Genomic DNA, 18,262 nt, shown 5'->3' on the forward strand with positions numbered 1-18,262 from the left:
AATAATAGCAAATACTTCCAATTAGCGAATCAGAAGAACTATACTACATTTCTATGTCACTTACCTCATGTGCAGGGCATTCCATTGCTTAGGTATCCATGGTTATGACCACTAAGAGCTGTCTAACTGTCACTATATGAGTGGTTGTAACCATGGATACCGAAGCTACTGCAATGCCCTGCACATGGGGTAAGCAACATAGCGAATCAGAAGAACTATACTTCATTTCTAATAGGAGGTATCTGCTAATATTATTAATATTACACCTACTACATATTGGAATAAGATCTTGGAGATGGGAATACTACTTTAAGACCCCTAGAGGGATAGAACAGATTAGCTGCACACAGAGGATGCATCAGATGGAAAAATAAGTTGTGCTTACTTGAAATCCAGCAAAAGTTTTCTAATTTTTTCTGCTTCTTGCATCCCGCGCCCGTGTCCTGTGTGCAAATACACAACATCTGTATGTAGAATTTGATCTGAAATGAAAAAAATAAAAAACAGTATAAAAGATCATAAACACCATTCATTGCGAATTACAGTGTCCCTCCAGCTGTAACAACTATCATCAATACACGGAACAATGCGGAAATGATGTGGAGAGGGAATCTGCGCTCTTTTTATACCAGGGATTACAATCTGCTCAATCTCCTAACTAAGTCACAGAAAAGAATTTGATTTCCTCGCTGCGCCTCGTTTATCAGAATCTGGCTGACATGTCCCATTAATTGAGATATTGAGTTTCCTGAACTTATACATAAAAAAATCTACCTAGTTAAGAAGTGACATTCTCCCGTCCTCTACTTCTTAAAACCCTGGACTGATCCAGGCGATGAAACCATCGCCCATCTACAAGCCGATCGGTGGCCGTTTACTGGCCTGATGAGACTTGCTGATGATCGTTCTATGCGCACAGAACGAGCGTTAATACAATCATGGTATGGGCGGAGATAGAGGCTGAAACACAGAATTCAGGGATGTGTCACTTGCCAAAGTGCCGTGCTGTTGTTTACTAACTGTGAAGGATTCATCACTAAGAGATTAACATTGCAGGACTACATTAGTCCAACTCCCACTGTGATAAGCAGCTCACTGTCTATGGACTTTGTACACACAGAGCCTGCTGTGGGCGGGGTTAGCTGTGGTGTGGGTGTGGTTAGCTTTCTCAGCTCTGCTTCATTCTAAATCTAAAAGCTCTGATTGTGTTAGAACGGCTGCACCAAGTAAACTATGTGATACATCGTTGAATTCAGCTTCTCCTTGCCTACATTATGCTGCTCTCAGATGAGGTAGCAATAGTCTGCTGACAGATTCCCTTTAAGAAACACATTTTCCAAGTGTGCGTGTATGTATATATATGTATGTATATATATATATATATATATATATATATATATATATATATATATATATTTATTTATTTTTTTTTTATTATTTTTTTTTAAGGATTTAAGGAGATGCAGACTTGTTCAATCCTCCATGTACAGATGTAGCAAGCAAAGATTATTTGGTGGTGCTAAAACTGTACTGATCGCCTACTGTAGAGAGCAGATGAGAAGACAGCAGCTTGTAGTATAAGGATGCACTCACTGGTGGCTGAAATGATTGCCAGTTTACAGCCGTGCTTATATCCAGGATCAACACCCATTATCGTTCGCCCTCGAACTGGATTCGCAAGGAGCAACTGGCGCAGGTTTCTTCCAAACATCATGATGGATTCCTTCTCTGCATCCGAGGTCAACTTCGAGCTATCGAGATAATATAAAAGAAAGCTGGAGACACTTACAATAGCAATAAAGCCAATAGACACATAATACATCTATACAGATCTCTATCAGATAAACAGATTTTTATTTAAATCAGAAAAGGATCCAGAGAGGACTTGGACTCATTTCAATGGACAGTGATCGTACATATATAACCAGTTCTTTAATATAGACATTTCCCGATTATTGGGAGACTAATTCTTTAAACATACACCCTAAAGAGGTTGTTCATCATTTTTTTTCCTTACTTAAATCCTTGTATTTGGGGTTAAAAATAATTTTTGCAATTGGGTTTCATTAAAAACGTTTGCACCGTTTGTCTTCTATATTCTCTATATATTGCTAACTGCAGAATGAGTTAACTGAGAATCTGTCAGTGAACTTGTTCAAATGGAAGAGTTTATCCAGGAGTGATTCAGGCCTGCTTTTAAAACAACTTTAAAATGACATTAGAATCGCCGCTATTATCGCGATATCACTGGTTAAAGAGGGATTTGGGGAGTGCGTGCTGCCGCCCATTTGCAGCTCTTAGTTTAACCCAGGCTAAAAGCTATCTGAGAACACAAAAATTAAATACAAAATTGCCCTTTAATTTTTTTTTCATTTTCTCCTGTTGTCGTCTGACTCCATTACAGCACATTAACACTTCACCCAAAAATTCATCTAATATCCTATTGACACAGAAAACGACACTACTACGGCGGGCTCCGACAAACTAAACGCCAACATATTTCAGTATAAACTTCATCATCTTATCTGCATAAAAAATCCTATAAAAACACGTCACGCACTGCCAAGGACAACAGTCTCGGGTTCTCAGACGGGAAAGACAATATGACTTGTAGAAGGAGGCGTGAAGACAAGGAATGAAATAACAGGCCGGTAATTGCACAAATCAACGGGAATATTTCCCCACCTGTCACTAAATAATAAACTATTCCACTGGCGCGAGCAAGCGTGGAAAGCGGGTCCTGGTGCCGTGTGCCCACAGACGGATCCTATAACACCGCATGGCGGAGGTTTATAGGGGAAGCAAATGATTGATTTGTATAATAAAATATCTGGTGAAAAGAATGAATAAATGTGGAGCACGAAAAATATAAAGTATTTACCAAAGATACCAATCCAAATGCTATGGTCATACACCTTTAACCCCTTCATCATGACCGGGCTATTCTCTCTTTTCGTTTTTCCCTCCCCTTCTTCCAAGAGCCATAACCTTTTTTTTTATTTTTCTGTCCATATAACTGTATGACTGTTTTTTTTTTTTTATGGGATGAGTTGTACAATTGAATAATATCATTCATTTTATCATGTGATACACTGGAAGGCAGAAAAAAAAAACATCAAGTGTGTTAAAACTGCAAAAAAGGTGCAATTTCACAATTGTTTTCAGGGTTTTTCTTGTTACCATGCTCACTATAGGGTAAAACTGAAATGGTAATATGATTCTCCAGGTCAATAAAAGTACGCAGATTGCAAACATGTATAGTTTGGGTTTTGTTTTTTATTTAGGTGGTGAAAAAAAAATTCTGAAATTTGCAAAAAGAAAAGATTTTGCTTGTGTCGCCATTTTTCGAGACTAGTAACGTTTTCGATGTTTGGGATATGCAGCTGTGTGAGGTCTTATTTTTTGCACTCCGAGCTGACATTTTTTATTGATACCATTTTGGGGTAGATACAATGTTTTGATTGCCTGTTATTGGATTTTACTCCAACGCTGCGGTGGCCATGAAAACTTAATTCTGGCGTTTTCATTTTTTTATCGTTATGTTATTTAAATCGATCGGATTAATTTATTTTATATTTTGATAGATCAGACTTTTACGAATGCAGCGATTTTTTTATTATTTTTAATGGGGCAAAAGGGGGGTGATTTGAACTTTTGTATTTTTTTTCCTTTTTTTTTCATATATTTAAGTACATTTTTTTTCACTTTTACTTGTATTTGTTAGTCCCCTTAGGGGACTTGACACTGAGATCATCTGATCAGCTATAATATGTATAGCGAAAATCACGATCTCCTATGAACTCCAGCTAAACGCTGGCTTTTACAGGAGAATCGTCATGACAAGCACGGGGGTCTTCAGCAGACCCTCCACTGTCATATCAACTCATCAGCGCTCCGATCGACCCACGGATGTTAGAAGCAGATGATGGCTGAATAACTCAGCCATCATCTGTCGAGAAAGATGAAGGCTCGACTTGCTAGCCCGCATCAAAATCAGGGGCACGACATATGATGTAGCTGTAAGTCGTATGTCGTGAAGGGGTTAAAGAAGACATTTCATTTGATCTTTCAAGTATAAACCGAGTCCCTCGTCCAAATGCTGCTGCTCCACTGATTCCGGAACAGATTTTCTTTTTTTTCTGTGTCTCGCTGTTCCAAAGTTATTCCCCCCGGTAATAATGGTGCAAATTGTCCCTACAACCAACCGGGCGTATATTACAGAACTTGTGGGCGTTTTCTTTTTCTCCTCTGGCCAATCAAAATATGTCCCCTCCCACCCAAAATAAAAAAGTCCTGTGGTACACGCCCAGTTGGTTGTAGGGAAAAGACATTCCTAGTTCTATGGACTGACATACCGGTACTCTCTGCAGAGAAGAGGATAAATGAGACGTTTGTAGGAGTCTTCTACGGAGTTGTGAAGTATTTTCATGAGCTCGGGTCTGGCAAATTGCTTTGGCCTCCATCTTCAAAAAACACAAGAAAAGATGAATATTAATCCTGATCACGTGTCGGTGTCCAGTGTGATAATTGCAGGCTGATTTTTTTTTTATTTATAGATAGATAGTATAGAAAGTATTAAAAATAAATCACATTTATAGAAAAAAAAAATTGCATTAACCCCAAAAAAAACTAGTTTAAAATAGCAAGTCCCTGAGTACAGGTTTCAGAGCCTGTATGACCAGGACATATTTCTCGGCTTTCTTCTATGACCTAACCCGAAACAAATTCAGTAAAAAAAAAAATAAAAAAATCTAAAGATGAATGAAAAACATCTCTACATAAAAAATAAAATCTCACAGACTGTTCTACGTCGACATCTCTAAAATAAAATATAAGAGGAAGCTTTCAATAATTTCCACGTCTTCAAACTGCCGGGAATCGTCTTCTCTCAGATCCTGATGTGTGTAGCATTGCCACAAAACACATGTAGGAAAATCACTCAAACTCCAAAAACCTCCTTTTAGCCCAACATAAAATATTAACGTAACCCCGGAGTAATAGGACTGGACACGGAGAAGCAGCAGAAGACGAATACAAGGCAATCTGGAAGAATGTATACAGACCTTTCATTCACACACCACCTACAGAAAGCATCCTTCACCCTGTCAGGAACATTGACCTTTACTGTCAGGACTTTCAGATTTTCCCCACGGTTAATGGCCAGAATCTGAGAACAAACATAAATGGCAAAGACAGATGACACACAAATACCCAAAAGATAAACTATCACGCCATCATCCATGGAAGAACCTTTTTTTTTTTTCTTTTTTTAAACATTTACTAATAATAAATAATAATAATAATGTAATAAACATAATACTACTACTAATACATTAAAATATAATTAATTATATTAAATAATACTAACAACAAGCAGGGCAAAACTAAACTGAACATTTCACACTACGTGTGTGCGAGTGACAGATATATTATATATACATACATACAGGTGCATCTCACAAAATTAGAATAACATCAAAAAGTTAATTTATTTCAGTTCTTCAATACAAAAAGTGAACCTCATATATTATACAGAGTCATTACAAACAGAGTGATCTATTTAAAGTGTTTATTTCTGTTAATGTTGATGATTATGGCTTACAGCCAATGAAAACACACAAGTCTTTATCTCAGTAAATTAAAATAATTAACAAAAAACACCTGCAAAGGCTTCCTAAGCATTTAAAAAGGTTCCTTAGTCTGTTTCAGTAGGCTCCACAATCATGGGGAAGACTGATGACTTGACAGATGTCCAGAAGGCAGTCATAGACACACTCCACAAGGTCCGAGAGTTCCAATTTTCAAATAAATTAACTTTTTGATGATATTCTAATTCTGTGAGATGCACCTGCGCGTGTGTGTGTGTGTGTGTGTGTGTGTGTGTGTGTGTGTATATATATACACATATATATATATACACACACACATATATATATACACACACATTATATATAGATCTATATATACAGGTTTCAGGCAGGTGTAGTTAATATGCTGCGCAGTGGGAACGCCTTCAAAAAGAAGACTGCTTTTCATCAACAAAATCCAAAGTGAATGAACAAATGGAGAAATATAAATCACATGAATATTTGGTGACCGTCTTTTAACTTTATCGTTTCTGCTAGGTACTTGTCACTTACAGAGTTTTTGAAGTAACTTGACAGACAAGTTGTTCCAAACATCTTGGATAACCAACCGCAGATCTTCTGTGAATGCAGGCATGTGCAAATCTCTTCATATAACCACTGGTTGATGTTGAGATCAGGGCTCTGTTGGGGCAGCATCATCACTTCCAGGACTCCATGTTCTTTTTTCCTCTTAAGATACAGGTAAATACTTATCCATCATGTAATACGATCAAGGAGGCATCTGATTGGCTCCACATTTATATTCTTCAAGAGGACAACTACTCCAAACATCCAGCCAATGTCATTAAGAATGATTTTCAGAGTAAACAAGAACAAGGAGTCCTAGTAGTGATGATATGACCCCAAAGATCCCTGATCTCAACATCATCTCAAGTGACATCCACAGAAGATATGTGGTTAGTTCTCCAAAATGTTTGGAACAACCCCACTGCTGAGTTCCATCAAAAACTGTGTGTAGGTGTACGTAGAAGAATAGATGCTGTTCGGAAGGCAAAGGGCGATCACCAAATATAGATTTGATGTAATTTATTTTTTGTTCATTCACTTTGTATTTTGTTAATTCACAAAAAGCAAGAGAGTATACAGACATTACAGTATGGGATCACAGCTGAGTCTTTCTTTGAAGTAAAACATTGTTTAAAAACAAGCAGGGAAATGTTTTACCTCACAAAAAGAATCAGCTGCGATCCCCTGCTGTAATGTCCGTATTCTCTTTTGCTTCCTCCCCTGCCCAGGAGCTGTGGTATGATCAGACCATGTTCCTGTACGGTCAGACACAGCCATTACACAGTACACAGCAGGGGCACATGTATAAGATTATCTCAGCACAGGAACATTTTATTTAAACACATCCAATTGTGGAAATTATTATTATTCCAAGATCTATTGATTAAAATCAACTTTTGTTCGTGGGAAAATCCCTTCAACGTCACGGCTCCCGAAAACAGAGAAAAAAGTCAGTCACTGGTTTTGAAGTAATGTTCTCATTTACAAATTTAAAGTGAGTACTCCATATAGAAAAAGGCATAAATTACAGGAGAGAAGAGGTGTACTGTGAAGAGTAACTAACACTAGTGCTGGATAAGAGGATACATAGACACAGATAGATACAAACAATGTAAATAGCTCAAAGCAACTAAATACAAGTAGTTACTCCAAATTCAGCACAAAATACCACTTTTAAACAGGACTGTGGAGTCGGTAAGCCAAACCTCCGACTCCTCAATTTCCATGACACCGACTCCGACTCCCTCATACATGGCTCATGTTTAAGTGATAAATTTACTGTAGCACAGATTCATCTCAGCTAAAAGTCTAGACCCTTAGATCAGGAATAGGACAGACATTTATAGGGCATTTCATAACTTTCCCAAATTCTTATGAAAAAATATTCCCCACAAACCGCATTGAACTACTGTACCCAATTTATTATATATTTTAGGAGTCAGAGTCGGTCCATTTTATACAAACTCCACAGCCCTGCTTTTAAAAGGATGTGCCGGAGAAACCTGAGGCACTTTAAGAAATAGCAGGGAAACATATTTCCAATTATGTCTATTCAGTAGTTAGCCAGTGCTCCGTTGTGCCAAAATTCATGTTTTGCATATACTGTATGCAAATTAGGTCTGCAAGTGAACTTGTGGGCATATTAGCGCACTTGCAGTCCTTGGCTCATCTTCACTTCTCCCCACCAGCGGCATCCCCACTTCCCGATTGATAGCACAGAGGCTCTGCTGTACGACGCCACCTCTGCTCGCCATTCAAAAAGCAGGGGCGGCACTGGTTGGGAGAAATGAAGCAGGACCGCAGACCACAAGAATAAAACATGAATTTCAACACCACTGAGCCCGAGATAACGACTAGGTGTAATTGGAAATGTGTTTCCCTGTCCCATCTCGCAGGACGTCAGGTTTTCTAGGTACATTGTTCTTGGTAGGTTTACTTTAATGACTACTGAAGTTCAGTACTTAGTTGAGCCCCTAAGGCTGTTATGACCTACTGGCCCTCTGGCTGCTATCACCTGTTGTAAATGTGATGCATAACCAGACACCAGCTTCTGCCAGCGTTCCTGGGGAATCTTAGCCCATTCCTCATCGGTAATGGTCATCAGTTCATTCATATTCTTGGATTTGCTGCCTTCTTCAAATCCCATCAAAAACTTTCTATGGGGTTCATGTCAGGTGACTATGATGACCACTCCAGAATCTCCCAGAACATCTTCTGAAGCCAAGTGTCGGTGGACTGTGAGGTATGCCTGGGATCATTGTCCTGTTGGGAGGTCTAATGCAGTCAGCATCTTCACAGAAAGCATGATGGTTTCTACTAGGACTTCCTGATACTTGATGGAATCCATCATTCCTTCCAGATGCAGCAAGTTTTCAGCCCAAGCATGGAGACCTTCAGTGTTTAATATGCACCTTACTGTGCAAACTAAAACCACAGTGCCTGCTCCCCCCACATCTTGCTGCAGACACTCAAGGGATTTTGACCACTTGCCTCCTCAGGCATCTCATGGCAGCTGGTGACAGATTCCTCTTTCTGCCACATCCAGGTAAAGTGGCCAATGTTCCTCTATCATTGAACAGTAAACTCTGCTTCCAACTCTACCTCTAGGAGCATTCAATGTTTTGTACAGGGCAATGATCTCTTTCTTTTAACTTTTTGGATCAATCTGTTGAAAACCCAAGAATATTTGTAAACTAGAAGAAACTGCCAATAACTCAGGAATGAGCGAATATTCCTTAGAAACGCTGCTAGAAGCTGGTGTCTGGCTGGGCATCACGTTTGCAGCAGGTCACAACAGTTAGAGGTGCTTGCAGCAGGTCATAACAGCTAGAGGTGCTCTACTAAGTACAAAAGATGCTGCTCATGAAAAAGGTGAATAATTCGGAGACTTCAGAGGTGATTAAAAGTGCCACTTTGTGTTGAATTGTCTGCTATGACAAATCAAGAAGTGGGGGCGGCACCAGAATTAAAGGGGAGCCGAGGACGTTTGTAAATATTATTAATAAACAAAATTTGCAATCAGGGGGTGTGAATACTTTTAATTGCAACTATATCTCGATCTACAGTATCTGTCTATCTATCACCATCTCTCCCTATGAATAAAAAGTGCATCAGATTTCCCTTAATTCTCACTAACTTTAAAAAACAAGATAATGATTGAGAACAGATTGGTAGAAGTGATTACAGTCACAGTCAAGCAAAGAAAATATAAAGTATGTAGCTCTGGCTTTCTCTGTGGGTGATTTTGCAGCTGTACACATCGGCCCAGAGCACTGTCACGGCCGGCCGTGCCCTGTCAATCAAGATGTTTAATTCAATCACTGGAGAACTCAGACATGTCACATATGTTAAATGCAACATTTTAAAACCTCCTCGGGACATAGTAACAATTTATATTCCTCAACTTTACAGTGCGAGTGACATACTAAGCCTGACATATCACTGAGCAAGAAAGTTAGCAAGAAAAATATCAGATGAAATTCTAGAGCGCAAGGTACCAACATTCCCAAGGCAAAACATTTCATGGTTTTTTCATGTTTATATGTAAATATATACTGTATGTGCTTTGAGAATATATATATATATATATATATATATATATATATATATATATATATATATATATATATATATATATATGGGTGTTAGTTAGTACATACAATACCTATATGTGTGTGTGTGTTTGAGTATAGAAAAAAAATATTAAAAAATGTATATGATATATATATATATATATATATATATATATATATATATATATATATATATATATATATATATATATATATATATACACACACACACACACACATATATCTCTACATACATATACACACATACAGTGTATGCACACACACTCATGTCTATCTACAGATACATACAGGCATATCTATATACACACACACACAAATGCACACACTGTTCACAGAATTGCATGCACAAAAAAAGGTTTCATTTTTATTCCATTATTATATTGTTGACTTCAATAAACTTTTTTTTTTTTCCCCCAAAAAATATAAAATTACAAATGACGCAGTACGCCATCCTATGTACCATTCTGTCTGTGATTTCCTGTGCAGTCTATTTATTACAGATGTTAATTGAATTTTTGTTCATTATTTTTTCTAGAGTATACTTTTGGTTGTTTTTCCGTTTTGTTCCCCCCCTTTTTTTTTTCACTATTAGTGTAGCTTCACATGACCGATTTCTCCACATCGAAGAAAAACAGTCTGAGCGTTCTGATCGGAGCTCGATCAAAGTGTCAACAGCTTTTCTCTGATGTGGAGAGAGGGAAAAAAGTTCTTCACCTTCTTTGTCAAAACTGTCGCATCCAAGTGCAGTCCAATTCTTTTTCCTGATTTTTTTCATAGACTTGCATGGTCTCCGATATTTTCTGAGCACCACTCTGAATGAGAAAAAAATTGGTGGACATGGGATTTCTACAAATCCCATCCACTATGCTGTAACATCTGGCACGTGTGCTGCGTCCAATCTGCAGCAAATACTGATTGTGTGCACATACCCTAAGGCTATGTTCACACATCATGGTTTTTCAGCGTTTTTTGATGCAGTTTTTTATGCAAATTTTCAGCTGCTTTTTGCAGTTCCAGCAAAGTCTATGAGATTCCAGAATTCATCATGGTTTTTTTTTTGTTCAGGATTTTGTGCCTTGAATGTTTTTTTGGAAAATAGAGCATGTCACTTTCAGCGTTTTTTCAACGTTTTTTCATCCATAGGAAGTAATGGGTGGTGAAAAAAACGCTGAAAAAAAAAGCATCAAAATCTGTATCAGCTTTTTTGATGCCAAAATAGAATGGGGTTCATTTTTTTCACAGAACTTTATATACATGCATAAAAAGAGACAGAGGGACAGTGGAAAAAAAACACTTAAAAAAAAAAAAGCACCAAAACTGAAAGACAAATCCTGAACAAAATGCCCTTGAAGATCAGGTTTTGCTGCAGAAAACCGAGGCCAAAAAAAACATGATGTGTGAACATAGCCTAAAGCTACGATCACATAGAGTTAAAAACCAAAGAGTTTTTTTCAAGAGGAAACCACTTCAGGAAACACTACTTTTTAAAAAGGTTTTTTTTTTTAGTTTAGTTTATTTTCCTGCAAAGTTTTGAAGAAGTTTTGAGTCGTTTCTATTCTGAAGTGTCCTTTACAGCTTTTTTGGCATGACGTGTTAAGTTTGGAGCGGATTCCAGGATGGATCCACCTTAGGCTAGGGTCACACAACCGTTTCTCTCTCATCCGAGAAAATCGGTCCCATTATGCTAATCACACTCTGATCACACTGGGATCCGATTTTCTCAGAAGTGGAGAAAAAAAAAAAGTTTCTCCACCTTGTCTGTATTGTCAGTCTGTGAAAATTTGACCAGCGTGTGTGGTCCGATTTTTTTTCAAGGACCCATGGAGTTAAATGGGTGCCATCAGATTATCGGAGGCAAACCGGGCGCGTTGCGATGCGTTTTTTACCTGCAGATTTTCCGCATCTAATGGGGAAAATCTGCACATAAAACTTAGCGTACCCGCAAGAGAAATTGACGCGTTTCGGATTTGAAAAACGTGCCGCGGGGGAGTTTATGTATCGTAAAAAAAAAAAGCACAGCGGACATGAGATTTCTATAAATCTAATCCACTTTTCTAGAACTGTAAGACGCTGCGGGTTTTTTTGTGCAGCGAAAATAATCAACGTCAAAAACTCATCGTGGGAACTTAACCTTAAGGCGCTTTTTGAAGGAAAAATTATCAAAAAAAAACTCTGATCATAGCCTAAATAAACTCTGCATGAACTTGCCCTTATGATCATGTTTCTACAAAGCATAAATGCTGTATTTTTCCTGCTGTTTGCTTTTTATTGCACAAATACGCTGCTTTTAATAGTTCAAGAAAAATGTATGTGATTTCATGAACCCTCACAGCCACCGTACGTCTAAAGACGCAGCGCGGTGCAGTTTTTGGTGCATCTTTTCTCCAATGACATAACAAGGCATATAGAATTTTTAGGAGTAGAATTGCAGAGTTTCTGCATCAACAACAAAAAAATATACCGGTACATCAAATCCGCACCAGAAAGGCATAAAAGGAAAAAGCATATGAAAAAAAGAACGAGAACAAATTAAACAGAAAAGTATTGGAAATTGTGGGGTGGACACCTGTAGGAAAAGTGCAGAATTTACACTGCACGGGAACATGCCCTTACTGTCATAATAATTTTTTTTCTCTGACACAGAGAAAAAAAAAATTACTATAATGAAAATACAACATCACCTTATGTGCATTTTATTAAGAAAATAACCAAAAAGTTACAGATCGGGGGAAAGCGAATAATAGTAATATTAATATAATCTAGAACTTATTAATAAAAAAAATGTAATTTCACACTGAAATTAAATAAAAATAATCTACATTCATGCTAAAAAAAATGGCCTAAAATGTCATAATTAAAATATAAGAGCTCTAGAATATAAAAATAAATATTATTAATAAAGTATTTATAATATATTAATATTGTATTTCAATATATAACTATTAATTAAAAAGTAAAAAGAATCTATCATTTACTAATAAAAGAAATGACCTAGAGGTTCATGATAAAAAATGGCCTAGAATTTCATAATTAAAAAATAGTAGACCTAGAATATAAAAATATTATTATTATGTATATGCTATTATTAATATTAACATTAATATTTTATTTCAGAATAAAAATATTAATGGAAAGTTAAGGAAAATCCAATAATAAAATAAATGATCCAGAGTTTCATGATCAAATGTCCTGGAATTTCATAATTAAAAAAGAATAGACCTAGAATATAAAAATAAATATTATTATATATATCTAGATTGTGAGCCCCGATGGGGACAGCGATGACAATGTATGTAAAGCGCTGCGGAATATGTTAGCGCTATATAAAAATAAAGATTATTATTATTATTATATTCTAGATCTATTGTTTAGTAATCATGAAATTCCGGATCATTTATTTTATTATTGGATTTTTCTAAACTTTTCATTAATATTTTTATTCTGAAATAAAATCTTAATATCATGTTGATATTATTAACAATAACAAATAATAATAATAAATATATATTAACGTTATATTAAGATTTTATTTCAGAATAAAAAAAAATGACAAGTTTAGAAAAAGCCATAATTTACTAATAAAAGAAATGATCTAGAGTTTCATGAGAAAAAAAATATATAGAAAATAAAAGAACTATAATAATTAAAAATATATATATCTTTCATAATCAAAAAATAAGAGATCTACTATTTCAATTGAAATGCAACTTTTGGAGAGCAATGATTTCTTTGCAGCACAAGTAATAGATCTGAATCCTGTTCCTTGGAATTAGATGTAATCACAATCTGTAATACTGAGGTCATGTCTAAGGTGAGCAGTCTGAGAAAAACAACCCGGCACTATAAGCTAATACCACAAACTAATGAGTCAATACTATTAACACCTGCACATTAAATGTATTTCGGTTGGCAGCATTCCCAGAAAAAAAGGTGAAATGTAATATAGCGAGGTCGAGAGAAAGAAAAAAAAATACATTTGGAAGTGTAATTAGAAAGCTTTCTTTTGTGCCGGTCTCAGGCTAAAATGTTTGCCGCCGCTACCAAACCAAATGCTTTAAGCCAAGCAACTTGGCACCTACTTGAGAGATGATGGGTCCTGACACCAGAGACACTTGACTCTGCCAGCGCTGGAGAGACGTGAGGACAGGGCGGGCGAGCCGCTATCACACAGGGTCAGGGATCCAGAGTCCATGTCTGCGAGCAGAGAGCCGCCATGTCCCAGAGGTCTCATCTGTCAGTGCTACAGAGGTGGTGGCAATCTGACTCTTCCTTTTGGACATCGTGGCGTTTAGTCAATATTTATGATCCAAAAACACAAAAATTTATATATATAAAAAAAAAAAAATTCCCTTCTTGTATTGGAAATAGGTCTACAATTCAGTGCAGATAAACCCTTTAAGGAAAAAGGTAATTTTTAATCTTTTTTTTCCTCCTCTTCTTTCAAAAGCCGTAACTTTTTTTTAATTATTTTTTATTTATTTATTTAGATTAAATCACACTCGGATCAGGGTGTAATCCGATTTTCTCAGATGAGAAACAAAAATATTCCTCCATTTTCTCCATTCTGTTAGTGAGTGAAAATCAGACTGTACTCAGGTGTCATCCGAGTGCAGTCCGATGTTTTCTACAGACTCATTGACTTGCATGGCTGAGTGAGTTCCAAATCGTACATGCCGAGGAAAAAAAAAATCGGCCCCATTCAATAACCCCTTCAGGCCATGGCCATTTTTTTTTTCGTTGTCGTTTTTATCCTCCCCTTCTTCCAAAAGCCATAACTAGTTTTATTTTTCCGTCCCCCAAAGCCGTATGAGGACTTGTTTTTTGCAGGATCAGTTGTACTTTTGAATGACACTATTCTTTTTATAATGTGATGCACTGGAAAGTGGGGAAAAAATTCCAGGTGCGTTGAAATTGCAAAAAATGTGCAATTTCACAATTGTTTTTTGAGTTTTATATTTATCATGTTCACTATATGTTAAAACTGACTTGGCAATATGATTTTCCTGATCAGTAAGAGTACACAGATACCAAACATGTATAGTTTTGGGAGTTTTTTTTATATAAGTGGTGAAAAAAAATAAAAAAATTTGTAATAAAATTTTTTTTTGCTTTTGTGGCCATTTTCCAAGATTTTTCAGGATCTGGGGCTGGGTGAGGGCTTATTTTTTGAACCATTAGTTGACCTTTTTATTGATACCATTTTGGGGTAGATACGATGTTTTGATTGTCTGTTATTGCATTTCATTACAATGTTGCAGAGGCCAAAACAAAACATTTTTTTGGAGTTTCGATTTTTTTTTTTCTCATTATGCCATTTACCGATCGGATTAATTTACTATATATTTTGATAGATCGGGTGATTCTGAACGTAGCGATAACAAATATATGTATTTTTTTATTGTTTTAGTTTTAATAGGGCAAAAGAGGAGTGATCTGAACTTGTGTTTTTGATTTTTTTCATATAGTTTTTAAAACTTTATTTTCCACTTTTTACTGTATTTAATGGTCCCTTTAGGGATCGCTTATGCTGTACATTGCAGAGCATCAGCACTGCTTTGTATGGAGAAAATCACGATCTCCGATGACACCGGAAGATTGTAATGACAGGCACGGGGGGCATCAGCAGACCCTCGGCTGTCACTGCAACCCTTCAGCACCCTGCGATCACGTCAGGGGCGCAACGATGGGAGAATGGAATGATGCCCCTGTCATCGCGTGTTAAATGCCACTGTCAGAGACTAACAGCGGGATATAACAGATTAACAGACGTGGGTGAAGCCCTACATCTGCTCCATGAAAGATATATACCATTAATTTTACCATGAATGTCTTGGAGTGGAAAAGGGTTAAGTGAAATATTTGAGGGGGTCTATATCTTATTTATTTATTTATTTTTACTTAAATGCCTGTATTTTTGGCTAATTTTTACTATTTGATTTCAATAGTAACTTCGACTTTCATGGTTGCACTGTCTTTTGCTGGCTGAAGAATGAGTTAACTTAGAATCAATCAGTGAGCTGTTTCTGACAGGAGAGTTTCTAACTCAGTATTTCTCAAAGACCAGCTCAACTTTAAAGGGGTATTCCCATCTCCAAGATCCTATCCCAATATGTAGTAGGTGTAATAATAATAATATTAGCAAATACCTCCAATTAGAAATGTAGTATAGTTCTTCTGATTTGCTGTCTCTTTCCTCATGTACAGGCATTGCAGGACCTTAGGTTTTCATGGTTACGACCACTGATATAGTGACAGCTAGTTGCTAGTGGTCGTAACCATGGATACATAAGGTCCTGCAAAGCCTGCACATGAAAAAAGACAGCGAATCAGAAGAACTATACAACATTTCTATTGGAGGTATTTGCTGATATTATTATTACACCTACTACATACTGGGATAGGATCACCATGAGCTTTTGATGTTGCAGTTTTTCTGCACTATTTTGACACCCATTAATAGTAAAATAGGTTACTTGCATTTTTTCAAAACTCATCAAAAACTCATTGTGGGAACGTAGCCTTATGAGGTCAGAAATCACATTAGAGGAGTTCAGAAGGAGAATAGGAGCTATAAACCCTTCGGTCAGAATGAGCTCACTGATGGACACTCAGATAACTCAATAGGATTTTTTTTTTTTTATAAATATTTAATAAAAGTAATTTAAGACTATAAATGAGTAACAGCCCCTTTAGGCGGGCCGATCCAGGCCAATTAACGGCTGCCAATTGATTATATGCAAGTTGGTATGTGGTCGGTTAATAGAAGAATAAAGAAGAGCTGGGAATGCAGAGAGGTAGGAGTCCATTCGCAGGGCTCCCGTCCATCGGTCACAGATCACTGACGGCTCCTGAGAATTGATTTGCACCATCTCTACATAGAAATAATCCCTTAAGTCCAGACCCTGGCATTTCATGTTACTAATAGAACGGCCGGAGAGGATTCAGGATTTCTATTTTGCTGTGAGCGGCACAACAACAAACCCAACTGTGAAGGTGACATATTCTTATGTCGTGTCGATAAAGGTGAGAGGTCCGAGCTTCTGATACTTAAGTCTCCTGGCATCTAAAAAAATCAATGATTTCATAAAAACAGCCTTGATCTCAACTCGACTTCCAAAAAAATATATATTTTAGTGAAATTAGTCCTTGCCCCAGGGAGCGGCGCCAGGTCAGAATCTTATTGTACCGGTATCTTCAATACTCAGTAAAGGTTAGGATATTGATTCATGTACAGCGCAGAAAAGGGCAAGACGGGATCAGCAGCAGCGAAGAGAAGCGGGAGAACAAGGGAGACGAAATATCACAGTGATCAGCCTGGACGGCCCAGCGACAGGGACACACGGACATGACGGCCCAGCGACAGGGACACACGGACATGACGGCCCAGCGACAGGGACACACGGACATGACGGCCCAGCGACAGGGACACACGGACATGACAGCACAGCGACAGGGACACACGGACATGACGGCCCAGCGACAGGGACACACGGACATGACGGCCCAGCGACAGGGACACACGGATATGACGGCCCAGCGACAGGGACACACGGATATGACAGCACAGCGACAGGGACACACGGACATGACGGCACAGAGACAGGGACACATGGACATGACGGCCCAGCGACAGGGACACACGGACATGACGGCCCAGCGACAGGGACACACGGACATGACGGCCCAGCGACAGGGACACACGGACATGACGGCCCAGCGACAGGGACACACGGACATGACGGCCCAGCGACAGGGACACACGGACATGACGGCCCAGCGACAGGGACACGCGGACATGACGGCACAGCGACAGGGACACACGGACATGACGGCACAGCAATGGCATAGCGCCCCCTACGCCATCTGTGCAACTCATTCAAAGATTGGTTATGCTATACGAATCGCGTGCGCCGGCACTCGCATTGTCACATAATTAGGCCACTTTCTCACATCGGACACAGGTCTCCTAACCAGCCTCATAGATGCCCAAAAGGCTATTGAATTATTGAATTTGAGTCAGGGCTCCCTCGTCAGCCAGTCCGGACTCAGAACGAGAATATATCGGAGAGGTCACCCCGGCCTTATACATAGTAAAATAATTGTACAATTGAGTCAATTCTGAGGATTTCAGAGGTCAAATGTAATTTCTATGCAGTGAAAGCATATTGTGTCACAGTCGGCTCGTTATTACATATGGAAGTAGTGGTATGGCCGTATAAGCACTGACCCCTAATAACAAGGATACCATTATTAGTATACACCCAATGTGCCAGACATGATAATTCTAAAATAGAAGCCATGTGCAAATTAAGCTGCAAGTGCACTGGGGGCGGGTCAATGCACTTGAAAGAAGCAGCACAAGTGAAATTGATACCCCATCCCCCAAGTGCACTTTCAGCCTGATACATCAGATTTCTTAAAAAGTAATAAACTGGTGGCGAGTATCTTTTTGTTGGGGGGGCGACCTCCTATCGAGACATACAACTACTTCCATATGTGAAAAAAGGGCTGACG

General features: G+C 38.0%; 1 protein-coding gene across 2 annotated transcripts in view; it reads right to left on the reverse strand.

The window, feature by feature from the left end:
- Window positions 1-18,262, reverse strand: part of SRBD1 (S1 RNA binding domain 1) — a 183,590-nt gene that overhangs the window by 143,469 nt on the left and 21,859 nt on the right. For both annotated transcript variants that reach the window (XM_073672054.1, XM_073672053.1), the window contains exons 12-15: window positions 5,064-5,167; window positions 4,356-4,463; window positions 1,594-1,751; window positions 386-482 (exon numbers count right to left, since the gene is read on the reverse strand). In XM_073672054.1, coding sequence (XP_073528155.1) covers window positions 386-482; window positions 1,594-1,751; window positions 4,356-4,463; window positions 5,064-5,167 — 467 coding nt within the window. The remainder of the gene's footprint in view (window positions 1-385; window positions 483-1,593; window positions 1,752-4,355; window positions 4,464-5,063; window positions 5,168-18,262) is intronic.

The sequence above is a fragment of the Phyllobates terribilis genome, unplaced genomic scaffold, assembly GCF_046119375.1.
Source record: "Phyllobates terribilis strain yellow unplaced genomic scaffold, ASM4611937v1 Scaffold_3__8_contigs__length_932513732, whole genome shotgun sequence".
Classification (NCBI taxonomy): Eukaryota; Metazoa; Chordata; class Amphibia; order Anura; family Dendrobatidae; genus Phyllobates; species Phyllobates terribilis.